Consider the following 17,807-nt stretch of genomic DNA (forward strand, 5'->3'; position numbering starts at 1 on the left):
GTGCCGAGTCTTTTACTATGAGTCACTAGCCATTGGTTTTTCCTATCAGCTATCTACCTCGCTCTACTTTCGCAGAGATACCTGAACTAACCTTAACTGAATGTATAGCCTTGATAATAGAATGGAGGAGAGGAAAATTAGGTTAAACTCCATCCGCACGACGTCACGGCCGTTTCCGATACGGCGTCACACAATAGCACATTACAGGTGAACAGAATTAAGTAATAATATGGCACAGTGATAATTGAATTAGCGATGCTTTCGGAAGCCTTTTAACTAAACTTATTACTTTGGGGAAGCCATATTAAGATTTCAAAGGCCAAGATAGATTTCCCAGAATAGTTTTTCACTTAAATGCATATTCAATATCTGTTTGTTCTTTTTTAAATGTTACCTGGCTGGATAAAAAAAATAGGTTCAGTTTATTTTTTTACAAAACTTTACTTCAATAATGAACCCTCGATTAATTTCCAGACAAACCTCTTTGAAAATGGTTCGGTTTCGTTATTTTTTTTACTTAAATTTATAAAAAGGCTATTTTAATTTATATTTTCACAACCGTCATATAAATTTCAGATAAAACATACGTAAACAAAACAACAACGAAATAGTAATTGAATCGTTAAATTCACGCGGGTAGTTTGTAGAAGAATGCAGAAGTTTAGATGTAGATGGGCGAGGCGAATAGTTGGTGAAAGGATTGCGGCAGGTGATGCGATCAAACGCTTATCGCTCGTAATGAGCATTCCTTTACGAATACACACATATTTGGAAAACGGAATTAAAAAAGACCACGTAACATTAAGGCCAGACTTTTTTTAATTTTGTGACTAATGTACTATTACATCTAATGTAATATATCTAGTAATAATAAATAAGTATGCGAGATAATATAATATAAGATTGATAATAAAACTTTATTTAAATAATTTCTTTTAAAATATAGAGAACTGAAGGACATATATTTTATAACATAAAAAACTGTTAATAGATATAATATATTCTTAATCTTTGGAATAATATTGTTTTACTCTATCCCGCTTTTCCTGACGGTGAATTTACATCAAAAGAGCGAATGCTCGTTCTAACCCCACTATGTCAAATTATTTTAGTGTAAACAGGCGTAGAGCATTGTTTTGTTTTTAATGCGTTTTAAAAGATTCTATACAATGTTCTAATACTCAACAACACCATAGTATCTTTATACTATGACAACACTGAATACGTGTTTTCGTTTACACTAAAAGAGCACGAAAGAATGTTCTAGCTCTAGCTCTATGTTCGTTTGATCTAAATGCACCGTCATGAACAATCACAATACATTATAACTTGTTTTTATTTGACAAGATTGAAATTAATTTCTAAGAGGTCCTGAAATTGGCCAATAATAAAACCGTTGCCTACATAGAATAATATTGTTTTAAAATTTAAAATTCTTTAATACTTAATATTTACTACATTCCGTTGACTCTCAATACGTAGGTATACTTTATACTTATATTGTAGATCGAAAACAGATTCCATTAGTCCACAGGAGCACTCCTCAGATATGTCAATAGTTGAACAGAAACCTCAAACCAACCCACTTAGATAACCGCAATCCTAATGTAATTAAAGTGACATAGCTATGGTCATATACATATAAATAGGTTAAATACTGTATCCTTGATATTTTCGATATCTTTATGTGAAATCGTATAGGTCAATGGATACTGGCAATAAAAAAGATAAATACCGATTTAGTACTTTCACGAGTTAAACTCGCGCTGAGTCCCTTATAATATTATCATTTTTCATTTGATTTTATTTAATATCTCTTCTTTTTTAACAATCATCATTACATTTTTACTATGCGCCGTTTGGGGACATTAGCCTAGAAAAATTAACAAAAATATTGAACGTAAGCTTTTACGATAAATTTAAGAAATCATCTTAAGTAATTCTTCACAAAATGGTCTTTTACTTATCCTTCTTCCGGGAAATGTAACAAAATATGTGTGTGACCTAGATATCCTTAGCTTTCCCCTGTCGGTACGAATGTCTCACAGGTAAGGAAGGTAAGGCGTGATCAGCACGATCCGCCAAAGTGGGAATTCCTGTAAGGAAACACTGGACGTTTACTCCACGATTCGTGACAAAGCGATTTAACCTTTTATTATTTCCCGCACCGTTTCACTTAGGTACGAGCCAAATCGATTCCTATGTATTATGATATTGAATAGTGAGCAATTTAAGCTAGAGTACTTAGTTTGTCAAATAGGACTACCTTTCTTATAGACTACCTGCACCTACGTACTTAATGTGTAACGATATTTGGTAAGGAAAAATACGAATAGGGCCATGCGCAGAGTATGATTCGTTCGTCGTAGTTCCATCTTAGTTCTCTCTTACCTATCTCTAAACAGATAAAGAAATTAGAATATTTAAGATTTAGAAGATTCTTTAAGAATAAGAAATCAGAATATTTCACATTTGAAATTTTTTTGTACGAACCCACGGGACTAATGTTTTCCATTTTAAATTTAAAATCTTAACAAATGTAAGTAAATGATACAATAGCAACTTTAAATCACCACACAAATAATTTGTTTCAACCAATACATAGAAAATTTACTGTCTTCCTAGTAAGCGAAAACACAGAATTCAATCAACGGCTCGTAAGGATGGTGTTGACGTACAAAGCGGATTAAATTAACAGCCTTAATTGAATTTAGGTTCCTTGTTAGGCAACGTGTCCCCGGGGTCCAGGCTCGCTGCAGTACTCGACCGACTATTTAATATTCCATGAAATCAACCGCAAAACTCCCTTGAAATATGATATTTTGACTCTTTATTTTGATGTTCAGTTAATAGATTAATGGCTGATTTTTCAATCCTCGGTTAAAACTTATTCGTCGAATAATGTATAAAACTACCACTTTGAAAACGTATTCTAATTGCCCGTATTTGACAGTTTACGTGACATTTTAATATTATCGTGTAGTTAATACTTTATTGGACGGATAAGTTTTAACCAAGGATTGAAAAATCGGCCCTTAAACAATTATGAATGCTAGCACAATACTGATTATATTTATAGATAAGCTGTCAGCTAAGCGATATTTTTGTTTCCTTTGAATTTAGGTTACTAGCGAAATTAAAAACTAAATTAGAATTTACTCAAAAATAACCAAATTATCTATATAGATGCATGTAAATGTTCAACTACACGTGTCGTTATTACAGGTAACACGAGGTAATTAACCCTTACCGCAAAAAGTTTCCACTGGGAAACACGATATAAATATTCGTCAAGGATACAAAATTAAATGTATTACTGAAGAAGTGGAAATATACCTCATTAGATTTGATAGCACAACAAAGGCGACATCGGGTACAATCCAAAATTCAATAACAACGGCGCGCGGAGCGAGCGCCTCCGCCGAATAACAATAATTTGGCAGCGAGCATCCGCCAAATTCCGGACGTGTTCGTTCCATTTTTAAATTTGACAGGTCTTCGCCGCCATTTTGGGACCAATAATTCAACGCGTAATGTAGCGCAAAATCATGAATGCGATGCAACACGATTGTTGTCATATTCGTAATTAACTGCACGCCAAATGTTTATCAGCTTCGTGACACTATAAAATATTCCCTGCAGTCATTCAGTATGTTTATTTAAAAGTTTGCAACTGCCAATTTTGGAATTATTCGCTATAATTTAAATGATAATCGTTTTATAAATAGATCGCAGTTTAAAGCTAATTTGCATGTTAACAAAATTTGCTTAAATTCAATGCATACAAAGTGCGGCTCGTTGCATTGTGTTGTAAACAACTGACAATACTAACACAGACGCTAACACTGAGATACCACTTATATCCTATGCATTGTCTCTCAGTTTACCTTTTACAGGATACTGTATAATGATGATAGGCATAATTTGTATGTTAGGTAGAGATTTTTGATTAGAAAGAGTAGGTATGCCGTTTGATAATAATGGTAGTTCTAGGAAATTGTTAGTCTAAATTGGATATTTTTTGAAGTTGAACGAGGCAATGCGTATGAAACCACCTATCGCTTGCATGCCAAAGCCTAAAAATAATCCTAGCCTGGAGACTGCGGGGACGCCCGAAACCCCCTGTATTTCGCCAGCGGGTCCTCCCATCCGATCGCCAATCGGCACGTTGGAGCCAATACAGGATTATGCACAGGCGGCGGGGCAGCCTTTCACGAGTGGCTAATTCGTTACTTGGGCCCCCTACAACCTGCGGTCGGCCAGCGGTGAACCGTTTCTTCGGATCCCGCTACCCTCCAAGACTAGGAAATTCAGGACAATAACACCCACGCATCAGATTCGGTTCTCAAATACAAAGCAACTGTTCATACCTATTTTGCTCGTTCAAATGGGCTTCATCTGCCATCATCCCGGAACACCACGAGCGTTTGTCGGCATGGCTTTGACAGATGGGTGGTGACTAGCCGGGACAAATTGTCTCCCACCAGAATAATTCGTTTACTTACTCATTTGGCACTACCCGGGGGGCAGGTCTCTAGAGTTAAAGCCTACGGACGCGAGTAACGTTGCCCCCCGAAAAATTATATATTATTGTATAAAATTATATAATTATATATTATTTATTATATATTATTGATATTACCTAAATTGTGAAATAAATCATTATTTTTATAGAATTTGCACGACTGAAGTTATAAAGATTAACGTTAAAAGGATCTAACGTTGTATAGAGAATCGTCATTGCTATAATCTGCATGTGTAAAATATATAAATTACCTTATCCATCAGGTTTATCACACAACAATAACCTTTCTTATTATTAATTCATTTTTAATTTTACGCAGAAATATCACGAATATAACGTCGAGGTGGTGCGGAAGGATGGCCTTCTTCTGGTACGAGACCTTGCTAACGAAGTCAAGAACCATATGGATTTCAAAATTAATGCCGTTATGGTAAGTCACATTATCCTTTTTTTATACAATTTCTAAACTTTTACAATATTATGTTAATTATTATTAAAGCTATAAGAGTTGTAGCCGAGTACGAGTTGTACGAAAGTTTTAACACTAATTTTTTACAGTTAATATTTAAATCTAATATTGTATTGACTATGTGTAGTATGTATCCTGAAAAATTAAGACGAATTGTTACGCGAAAGTAGAAATTCTTTGTATTTAGTTAATATTTTTAATATTAAAAATAATAATCACCAAAGTGAGGCACATAATGAAAATAATCAATGTAGAATAAAGCTTGGTCGTTCGGATGGAAACTACGAGCAAACATTTTATTATTGAAGCAAAACGCATTCCTCATGTTTCGCTTGAAAAAATACAACTCGCAAGGAGCCTTTGTTTTGAAGAAAGAAACAAATCGCTTTGCTCAAAAGAAAAACAGCTACACTCTCTGAGAATTGTTATCCGCAACAATACAATGATGCTTTTAGTTCACTATCTTACCTCGCGGACGGAAAACAAATATATCATCGTAGTATTATCCGATTTTGTATAAGTGCATCCTTTTGTACCGTTGGAATTCAGTCTCAAGAGCACTTTTATACCTTGATCTTCGAGTGTTATTTAATATTTTGAGAGGATTGGTATTACTGCTGTACAATGTATTCAGTATTGTGAATTCAAATTGTATCAAGAGCTCTTCAATTCATTGTAAGCATATTCTTTGTTATATTATAAAATCTATAAGGTTCAAATAGTTGAATCTTATATAAAAATTCCAGGACATTTTTACAAAAATTATCTAATTATCTATATCACAGTCCAATAATCCACCTTCACCTCAAAGATAATCTCCCAAAATTATTGATAATAACTAATACGTGCTAATACCCTCTACCGTGATGTTTGTTTTCATAGCGTAAACGTAGTTTCTACGCGCCCACACTCGGGTCGTACCGCGTACGCGTGCTCGAAGGCTTTAGGGGAAACAACCGCCCTTATTATTACGCATGACTCAATGCTTCGGTCGAGGGTGATTCCCTCGTCTATTGATGGACGTTTTGGATTACCAACTTGCATGTGTGTGTTTTTTCAGCACTCTAACGTACAAGAGAGGCGCATTTTAGACACAGTTGTATTCTGGAAACCTTGAACCACAATTAAGCAATTGTTGTAGATTTTGATATTTCGTTTTGTAGCATTCATCACCTTTTAGAAAAACGTGGATACGAATCCACCGTTGTGATCGATTTTTTTTGTATTCCTTCAAAATGTCTCAATTTTTGTAGATTCTTATTCTAAGGATTGTAGAAACCCAAATTATTTCATTTCAATGATGATGAACACCACGCAATAATCGGTGTCTCAAGCTATTTATCATACAGCGGGCGGAGCGCTCAATATTGCTTTTGTTTCAAGAAAAGTTAAGAGCTGATAAAATGTAAGGTCAAAGTATCAGCAATTCAGAGAGGACAATTTTCTACATTAACATATTCAGTGATGGCCGATAGTCGACCGTGTCTCTCGTCTCTGTTATTGGAATTCTTCTGAATCGCGAACTAATCCCAGTGGCACTACGGTTGTTACTGACTTTCAATTTGATGCAAACTTCACCGTTTTCTTACAACGCTGAAATGTGAACATTTCGCTAAATTCATTTGAAGATTCTCGCTTTTAATTACCCTATGGCCTAAATTATTGAAAGGATTAAAAAGTATCAATAGTACTTGTCGTAGTATATTATTATTAGTCTGTGATAGTACCTACCTATCTATACCTATGCTCAAACTACGCAATGATACAGAATCTATACAATATACAAAGATTATTTATCGATAAAATTGAATGATATTTACAAAATTATTTTATAGAAAAGGAATCGTAAATATCGTAACACAAGTGAAAAGCCTCATATGAGCGTGGACGCATGGCAACATAATTTGACGCGGGTCACCTTCTGAATGTCGTTCAAGTTTTTGTTACAACTTCTCCATTCCGCTTTTCTGTAAAAGTTCTTTTTGCCGTTTCTAAGCCCTCGATGTAATGAAGGCCTACAGGATTCAATTAACCGAAGAGATTGGAATGTCCCTGGTACACAATTCCATCAGCGTACTTCAATTCTGCTTTTTTACTTGTACAAAACATTTATATTGAATAGATCTAAGCAACCTATACTTTGTATATTATTTATATATTGTTGACAATTTAGACTGGCGGAATATAAAAAAATAAATTTATTATATTGGATCATAATATATTCTTCGTATATTAATTAAGAAGATCGCTTATATTATTTACTTGTTTGTAAAGAGAACCTGAATAAATATGGAGCTAACACCGCGCTTGTAGGAAGGTGGAAGTAGTTAGGAATTGTTCACGAGAAGTATGCATATTTCCCCTCATACACCGACATGCTTTAGTCAAGAATGCGACTAAGCTTCAATGCTTAGCTTTAGTGTAGCATTTTACCTATATTTCAGCAATATTATAATCTATTTGCATTACGCAACGACGCGATTGTTATCCACATAACGTTGTGCGTTTAAATTAAATAAAAATTCACAATTGATATCTATTTGTTTTATTGTAAACCAAATGCTAAAGTTCATCATTATTTCAATTCTGTCATTATAAAATCTGCCATGATTAAAAATATTCTAAAAATTAAATTATTCTAAAAATTTCAAGGGGTTTATCCCACGGCGATTTTCCGTTCTTTCGTTTCAATTAATATACACGTACATTTTTAACATATCATGAGCTACATTTCCAAGGCTTAAAATAACGTCTACCAAAAACTATTTTCAAAAATATCTCATTAAAAGCTCACCTCCGTAAAGTTATAATTTAAGTTCATGCAAAGAGAATTCGTATCAAAGGCTCACGTGTTTGGGCGTGGTTAAAATTCCTTTCTAAGTGATGAAACGGTAACGAAATTTGGTTAAATTACAAAGCTACTGAAGGCGAATAAGCAATAAATCATAACATTATAAAAGCTAGCTTTAATGTAAACAGGATGGAACCCGACCTATCACCTCTGGCCCGTTTTTCCAAACAAAGCTTCGTTTAACGAGACAAAAATGTCAGCCAGCGCTTGACAAATTAAAATTGATAATATTGATATCTACATTTTAGGATAATGAATTTTTCCTTCACAGTGTTAATTAATTAATACGTTTGTCATAATATATTCAATCGTACTATTTGACGTCGTATTTTGATTTACACACGGTGACGTGGTTAAGGTATATTCATTAATTTGATGTTAATTACAAAATGTCTTTTTAAACTCGAAAAATTGTAAAGCTACAAAGGCTTCAAAATTTAAAGAAATCTTTTCATAAAGGAGCAGACGTCATAACTTCACGGTTTCACTCAGAAATCATTTTTAATGAGAAAGGTTTCAGTGTTGCTCTTATTACAGCTCTTGTATTTATATTTGTCTTTAATTAAAGTTAGAGTAGCATTGCTACATTTTTGTACTGGATAAAATATAGGGTAATAGGATTTTCTCCTCAAGAGGGGTTAGGCGGTCAGCAAAAATTCAGCTATTCGCGCCTTAGGTAAGGGGTGAGGGGTCCGCGTTTAGTATGGAATCAACGTGCTCGAAACTAAAAATCGTAAGCGCCATTCACATTTTTATCAAAAATGAAGGAAAATATTTAGTATTTTCTAAATCTAAAACAGTCACGAAATCGAGAAGGTCAAAATCACAAATTCTTATGTATTTGTGATTTTATACGAATTGCTATCATTAAATACGGTTGTAATGAGCGTTTATATATTTTAGAGGTAACTTCAGGATTTTTTTATAGAGCAAAATTTTTCCAATCGTGTTTTGGAAACAGTCATTGTACAGCCATCCCATCACACATACGTTCTGTAATACATATTAGAAATTTCAGTGCGAAAAAACTTCAATATTTTCAATTATAGCTCATAGATAACAGTCCATTTTGCCGTTTTCACCTACTAATGGCCCATATTACACCTACATTTCTTTTCTGCACAGTTGCGTTTTTATGCTTACTAATAAAGCTGTAAAGTCTAGTAATTCAAATAACAACACAATGCATTGCAAATTGCATTTGAATATATGGAAATTGATTGTACCTATTGTTGTATGTAAATCCACATAACATAGTTGAATTTGAAAGCACTGGTATGAAACATAGCTGTGAATAAAAAACATACATGTATAAATATCGAGCCGCCTATAAAATAACCTCGCCTGGATAACATGTGATATCCTATATGTAAAATACATATAGGATATGTACCAGGTTCACCTATAATCTTAAAAGTGTGAATTTTCTCAACGGCATTAAAATCAAAAGCATAGACAAAAAATAGTGTTCTTCTATAAATATTAAAATATCAATATGGATCTTGTTTTCATAAAACCTTACCTATATTAGTGACCTTATCCCATGTCCATTACTCACACATACCGGAAGTAGTAAAGTCTATCAAATGGCGGGTAAGTAAATAATTGGAACCATTTTCCTTTTCTACTATTAAATGTTATATTCTGGAGAGTCCCTATTATAATTTCATTACAGTCTGATAGGCCTATTGTTATGATGATTAATTAGTCATAAATCATCTGAAGATAAGTTATTTAAATAAATATTAATATTATAGAATACACAAACGAAAATACTAATTCAGAAGATAGGTACAACATCTACGTAATTAATATATAATATAGAGTTTCAACATAGACAACACGAGCTGTGAATTAGATACGAATATAATATATCCTGGCAGTATTAATTTTACGGCAAAGCCCACAGGCAAAGCCGTTCTTTGACATCAAACTAGTACAAGAACAAGTACAAACTACCACATCGTATGACACGGTATTCGTATAGCACAAGGCGCACCGCCAAATTCTCCAGGCATGCCGCAGGGTGGGGTGGGGCGCACTTACCGACTAATGTCGCCATCAGCAAATTGCAAAACACAGCTGCTGAAAAGTGACAGTTCACAGATCACTATTCGATCATGACATCCCCATTCCCCAATCACACGCTGCAATCAGACGCTTGTTCTCCACAATTGCCATATTGTTAGCGTAATTTTTACTTGTTGACTCGTGAATGAAACTAGATTTTCACTCTTTTACAGCGGTCACTGCACTGCTATTTTCATTGAAATTTTCTACACGAATTCTCTTTTCGTGATATGAAACATGCAGTGTGTTGCGTTACTGAAATAAATGGTAAATTCAATTACCTATACGTGTAAAATACTTACCGAATATTAAAACGAAAGTAATTTAAACGTCTCTTAGAATTATGTAATAAATTGTATACTTTACATAGCTTAAACTGGAGTTAAATTACAATTTCAAATGGAGCGTACTGTCATAGAGAGCTTATAAGAGCGCACTTAACGTGAAACCACTCGAATTCCAGTGTAAATATAGGAAGGATCAAGTAATATCTGTCGGGGTGTAAAGGCGGTTATTAAATACGCGGGAGTGCAGCGTGACCCATATCCACTGCACCCCGACTTGTATAAGTGGACTGTATTGATTCGCAGTCTTGAGACGATGCCTCCGTCCCTCTTCCTCTCGCACTCCGAAGTACTCCCGGAGGCTACTTACTCAATATTCCGTACCGCTCGGGACATTTGCAGTAATAGAGCCGGTACGCATTGTATTAAATGTACTTAATACGATAAGTATTACGGTTTTTTTTTGTCTATTGTCGTGTAATAATAATAATAATAAAAGGGCGTAGGGATGTGACGACCCCATCGCCCACGGTTGGAATATCTATTGTCTACGTGACAATAGATATTCCACCCGTGCAATCAGTCAACCCGCAGGACACCTTGTGGCGGGGTGTCGGGGAGTAGCGACCCCGCGGGAACCGAGTGCTCCCGGGGGAGGCCCCTGTCTTCATCTCCGGCTCGCCTTCACCGGCCGGTCGGAGTGAAGCCTGACGAGGACAGGACCCCCACCTCTGACTTGCCTTAACCGGCCGGCCAGAGTGGAGTCGCGAGAGCTTTTAGCTCGAAGGGTGGATGCGAAGCGTAAGTGGCGAGTGGGCACGTGATGCTGGACCCTCAGGGAGCGCGTGATCGTAGTTTAAAGTCCAGGGACGCCTCTCCACCCTTAGCTGCTCACAATATGTTGCCCCCTTGTCGCACTATTGCAGCGACTTATTTCGGGGGCCCATACAGTGAGAGGGCGAGTCACCACCTGCCAACAATTTTTTGCTATATTTTAGTAGAAAGGTAGGTGCCATAGTCTTCCATAGTCCTTAATTCCGGTCCATTAACATCCCATTCCATAGCTCAGTTTATTTTATTCCCTTATCTTGCAATAGTCCTACATTGGCCGCGGACTGCCTAGGGCTGTATCTCTATAGTGCAGTCATGGGCAGGCTGCGGCTGGTGTCCCACAACACAGTAAAGTTCTCTAAAGGGCCTCTGCGTGTTGGATCCGTGTCCCCACGTAAGCCTTCCAAAGGACCGGGTACCTTCCTTATGATGGTACCCGAGTATTATGGAATTGAGATACATAATAATAATAAGAAACCAGACCAAGCGAGATACAGCCCAATCCAAGGTGGAACAGCAAGCGCCGAAGGATGCATGGCTAAGGGGAACTTAGTCGCTAGTTTGCGAACTCCGGAGACCAGGGGAAATCCGGTTTAAAATTACCCTTACCACGGTGAACGCGGGGCTCTGCCGTGGTGGACCGATCGTCCCTAGCTACTCGTGGGAACATAATGTACCAAATATGGAGGAGGTAGGCGGCAAACGAAGATACAACCTACGGTCGCTACCCGGAGGACGCCGGGGTGCATCTGGAGCCAACGCTGGATGCTACAGCATGCGAACCGTTGGCGAAGAGGAACTGAACAGGCGGGTTCTCCTCGAAAAATTGACGACAGCTGAACAATCATTATCACCTTCATGTTTATCTTTATCATCTAATCAGTCCCCTATCTCTAATATAACGACATCTACAGCTTACAGTCCCACTAAATCGCCAATTTCATTACAAGAAACATCACCTTCATCAATATGTTCATCTCATACCAATGCTTCATCAACTTTCTCATATAAGTTACGTAATCGGCACAAAGTAAGGCAACCCAATATTATTCATAAAACTACCACCAGCAGTCAGAATTTAATCACCCCTAATTCATTATCAAATCCCTCTTTATCACTCGTGGATGTTGCACAGACAGCAGATAGCGCTGGTATTACTGTGCCCACCTCAAGTGAAATAACAACGCGCAGAAAATGGTCAACAGAAATGAATGAATTCATTCTGCGCACCTATCTAGAAATTACAGCATTAGGAACAGACAATAGAACATACTTAGAGCCACTTTACAATAAATTCATTAACAGATATCCTCACATTCAAGTAAGCCGTCAACGTATAGGAGACCAAAGACGAGCCATAGTCCGAAATAAATTATTGTCAGATGAACGAATAGCCGAAATAACTAAAGAGGTACAACAACAAAATAGTCTAACACAAAACTCTAATAATAATCAATACTCAAAGCCTACTGAACCAACTACACACGAACAATCACAACGAATGAGATGGACACAAGAATATAACGAAGCCATAATTCGCAGCTATTTTAGGGTTACACATTTAGAAACCAATAAAACATCATACAGGAAACAAATGCATCAAGATTTTATTTCAAAATTCCCACACCTGGAGCATATATCAGAACAGAGAGTAGCTGACCAGAGAAGGATTATCATCAACAATAGATACTTAACTAAAGAAAAAATTGCAGGTATTAAGAAAGAAGTTGCAGCGGAACTAGGAATAACTAATTATAACGAAAATAGTTTTGAAAATACCAATATATTAACTTTACAGACAAATGTATTGAACAAAGACAACCGCGTGTCACATGACCGATTTATAAACAGCCAGCCTATTGCTACCAACGAAACAGAAGCTACACATAATATAACATCACAATTACTAGAAACTAGATCAACCAACACTGTAGAATTACTGAACGAACAAAATAATTTATCATTTATCTATAGTATTTTGAATGACGAACCCACAGGTCAAACGCAAGAACAACAACAAAATAACCCGGAATCGATTGAAGAAATAGATACCATATTTAACGAAAACCTCAGCATTTATTTACAAACAAGTCCTACAGAGCGTGCATATATACCGAAACAAAAAGTTACTAAAAAATTAAAAACAGCTGTGCAATATCTAAACCAAGTTATCCTGCCCAAACATATAGACTGCAACACCGATTTTATTTCTTTACAAACAATAATTTACTGTAGTGCACTAACAGCGGCGAAGTATAATGGATCTAAAATACACACACCATCTATAGATATTACACAAGTTAGAAATAAAACCCACAAACCAGCATGGCAAAGGAGATTACAAAAGAAGATAGAAGATTTGAGAATTAAAATAGGCAGATTGACGCAGTACATAGATAACAATCGAAGTAGAAAGGTAATGAAACATGTAAATAGAATACTAGAAGATTATAAAACACACGCAACTTATGAACCAGAAAATAATAAACCAGTACATGTATTAGATACACTCAAACAAAAATTATCAGTAGCGTCACAGAGATTAAAAAGATATACTACCTGTACCCTCCGTAAGACACAAAATATTCAATTTTCTAATAATGAAAAACTATTTTACCGAAATTTACATAATCAACAAGCCAATCATCACCAAAACAGATACCCGACGACCGATGACCTTCGAAACTTCTGGGCTAATTTATGGGAACAACCACTCGAACATAATGATAGAGCCGAATGGATTACCGATGAAGAAAATAGATATTTAAATTTAGAAACTATGCAATTTGAAAATATAGACTCTGAAATTTTTGTAAACACACTATCGAAGCTAAAGAATTGGAAATCGCCAGGTTCAGATAATGTTCATAGTTTCTGGTACAAAAAATTTACGTATATTCATCCCATTTTATTAGATCATATTAATAACTTTATTCTTCATCCTGAAACAATTCCTCCATACATTACAGAAGGGATAACACATATGATACCAAAAGATTCTACAGACCCACTGAACCCAGCGAAATACAGACCTATTACTTGCCTACAAATAATTTATAAGATAATTACTTCTTGCATAGCAGAAAATATTAATAAACATGTGACGAATAATAATCTAATAAGCGAAGAACAGAAAGGATGTAGAAAATTCAGTCAAGGGTGTAAAGAGCAGTTGATAATTGATTCCGTTATACTTAAACAAGTACTTAAAGAAAAACAAGATTTATTCACAATGTACGTAGATTATAAGAAAGCATATGACTCTGTCCCACATTCATGGCTATTTAAAGTTTTAAATATATATAAAGTAAACCCAATTTTAATAGATTTTCTTTCAGCTGCTTCAAAACAATGGTCAACCCGCTTAAAGATTAACACTTGCAATGGACATCAACTAACAGATAGCATTAAAATACAACGTGGCATTTTCCAGGGCGATTCTCTCAGCCCACTTTGGTTCTGCCTCGCCCTCAACCCACTCTCAAACATTTTAAATTTCTACGACTTAGGTTTTCCTCTCATATGTAATCCTGATATAAATACAGAAATATGTTCAAATAGAAATAACAACACCTTAAAAATTACGCATCTACTTTACATGGATGACATAAAACTATACGCATCTTCTCAAAACCATATGAATGAGCTTGCACAATTGACTGAAAATTTTTCAAAAGACATTTGTATGGAATTTGGAATTGATAAGTGCAAAATAAATTCTGTCAAAGCCGGTCGCAATCATGAACATTTTTACCTTTTAAGTACAGGAGAGAAAATAGATCCACTAGACCAAAATAGCACTTACAGATATTTAGGATATAATCAGTCAAAACAGATTTTGAACAAAGAAACTAAAATAGAACTAACGAACCAATTTAAGAACAGACTGAATATACTTCTAAAATCCATGTTAAACGCAAGAAATTTAGTAAAAGCAATTAATACATACGCAATACCTATTCTCACCTATTCTTTTGGCATAATAAATTGGTCAAAATCAGAATTAAAAAACATCCAACGCATTATTAACGTAAATATGAGCAAAAATAGAAAACATCACCCCAGATCATGCATTCAGCGCTTAACTTTACCAAGAATTGATGGAGGCAGAGGATTTATAGATATTGTCAACCTACACAATAAGCAAATAACTACTCTCAGAAAGTTTTTCCATACTAAAGCACCCACAGTAATGTTACATAATGCCATTGTTCAAAATGATAAAAAACTAACTCCACTTAATTTAGCTGATAATACAACTCAACGAAATGAGACCTTAATCAGTAAGTGTGATAAACTAGCAGCATGGACCCAAAAGTCTCTCCACGGAAGGCATATACAACACCTTAATTTGCCTCATGTAGATAAAGCAGCATCAAATGCATGGCTTAAGAGAGGGGAGCTTTTTCCTGAGACTGAAGGTTTCATGCTAGCTATACAGGACCAAGTTATTGAGACACGTAATTATCAGAAGCATATTATCAAAAATTTACCATCAGATATTTGTAGAAAATGCAATAGTGCCCCAGAGACCATTCAACATATAACAGGAGCTTGCAAAGCAATAACCCAGTCCGATTACAAACACCGGCATGATCAGATAGCCAACATTATCCATCAAAAATTAGCACAAAAATACAAACTTATTTCGTACGATAAAACACCATATTATAAATACATACCAGAAACCATTTTAGAAAACAACTCATATAAATTATACTATGATAGAACTATTTTAACAGACAAAACCATACATTACAACAGACCTGATATTACACTCATTGATAAACATAAAAAAAATGCACTAATAATAGATATAGCTGTACCCAATACTCACAACCTCCCAAATACCATCACTGAAAAACTTACTAAATACACAGAACTTAAACAAGAAATTACAAAAATGTGGAAACTGCAAAATGTTATCATAGTGCCCATAGTACTCTCCACTACGGGTGTTATACCCACTCAACTTCACAAATACATAGAATTATTACATTTACCAAAACATACATACATGCAATTACAAAAAGCTGCAATATTAAATACATGTAGAATAGTACGCAAGTTTCTTCAGACAGAGAATGAATGACACACAACCAGTTTATAAATATAATTATATAGCTTACACTTGGTTTACGCCCGTGTATTCTATTATTACCAGCTGATCATAAGCTGTGAATGCAAAGCATTAAAAAATAATAATAATAATAATAAATTCTTTATTGCACACCAAATAAAATAACAGAGAAGAAAACAGCGCATAGGAACAATGTACAAAAGGCGGTCTTATCACTTACAAGTGATTTCTACCAGACAACCTGTGATATTGGAAAATGCTGGAAGAATACATTTATGGAGGTGTGAGCAAAAGAGCACTTAATATTTAAAAATAAATAAATAAATAAATAAAATAAAATACATGTATATATATATATATATAGTACACCAATATATATACCTACATATTATGTAATAATAATACATACAATGTTTAATAGTATACATAAATTTAAAATATATAAAAATAACTAATAAATATATGTATAAACTATAAATTTATAACGAAAGATAATATTTTTTTACCAAACTATCGAACGTAGATATGGTTTGCGCATGTTTGATTGAATTTGGCAACGAATTCCAAAGATTAATAGCGTACATAGTAAAAGAGTGATGGTAGAAGTTAGAGTGATGAGATGGAATTAGAAGAGAAAGGGAGTAAGGAGATCTCAATACCAAGCTGTTGGAGTGACGAAATATAAATCTTTCCTTAAGATAGTTCGGTGTTCTAGCGTCAAACAATATGCCGTAAAGAAGATGAAGTATGCGTGCATTCCGTCGAGAACGTATTGGCAACCACTTGAGTTTCGTACGGAAGTGGGATACGTGGTCATATTTTCGCAAACCGAATATGTACCTTATGCCGAGGTTCTGAAGGCGTTCGAGAGCATCTAATTGGTTTTCATTAAGATCGGGATAGGCACAGTCACAGTAATCGAGGATTGGATGAAGTAAAGCTTGTACCAACTCAATTTTAGTGGGGATGGGAAGAAGGTTACGTAAACGTCTAAGAGAACCGTAGGAACCAAACATTTTTTTTCGCACTTCTTGAAGCTGCTGTGTCCATGAAAGAGTCTGATCGAAGTATACTCCTAGGTTTTTGACACTAGAGCTGTAAGGGATAATAACACCGTCAACAATAACTTTGGGGATGGTGACCCAGTCAATTTTATTTATGAAATGTCGACTCCCGATTATGATTGATTGGGTCTTAGCTGGATTTATATTCACTCCGTGTGCTTTGCTCCATTTTATTATTGATTCAAGGTCCTTATTGATTTGACGTACTGCATCAGGCAAATTCTCGTATGATGAGTGAGTATATATTTGCAGATCATCTGCGTACATGTGATATAAAGAGGAAATATTATGAGTGATGGAATTAATAAATAGAGAAAACAAAAGAGGAGACAGTACGCCGCCTTGAGGAACACCGGCAACGACATCACACCAAGATGAATGACAGTCATTACTGTAGATACGTTGACGGCGTCCTCGTAGATAGTCGTACATCCAGCTAATTACAGTATCGGAAATATTAAGAGAAGAAAGTAATTTTAAGAGAATATCATGATCTACAGAATTAAACGCATTACTAAAATCAATCAATGTGAGGAGAGTAAGTTGCTTGTTATCCATTGCCATTCGGATATCGTCGGTGATCTTAACTAAGGCAGTGGCCGTACTATGACCGGGACGGAAACCGGATTGGAA

General features: G+C 35.3%; 1 protein-coding gene across 1 annotated transcript in view; it reads left to right on the top strand.

The window, feature by feature from the left end:
- stol (voltage-dependent calcium channel subunit stolid) overlaps window positions 1-17,807 on the top strand; it is a 58,543-nt gene that overhangs the window by 10,431 nt on the left and 30,305 nt on the right. The window contains exon 3 of the mRNA XM_090103041.1: window positions 4,845-4,955. Coding sequence (XP_089959167.1) covers window positions 4,845-4,955 — 111 coding nt within the window. The remainder of the gene's footprint in view (window positions 1-4,844; window positions 4,956-17,807) is intronic.

This window comes from Colias eurytheme, chromosome 6, assembly GCF_061535395.1.
Source record: "Colias eurytheme isolate Ceu_HAF_F1 chromosome 6, ilColEury1 Martin Lab GWU primary, whole genome shotgun sequence".
In the NCBI taxonomy this organism is placed as follows: domain Eukaryota; kingdom Metazoa; phylum Arthropoda; class Insecta; order Lepidoptera; family Pieridae; genus Colias; species Colias eurytheme.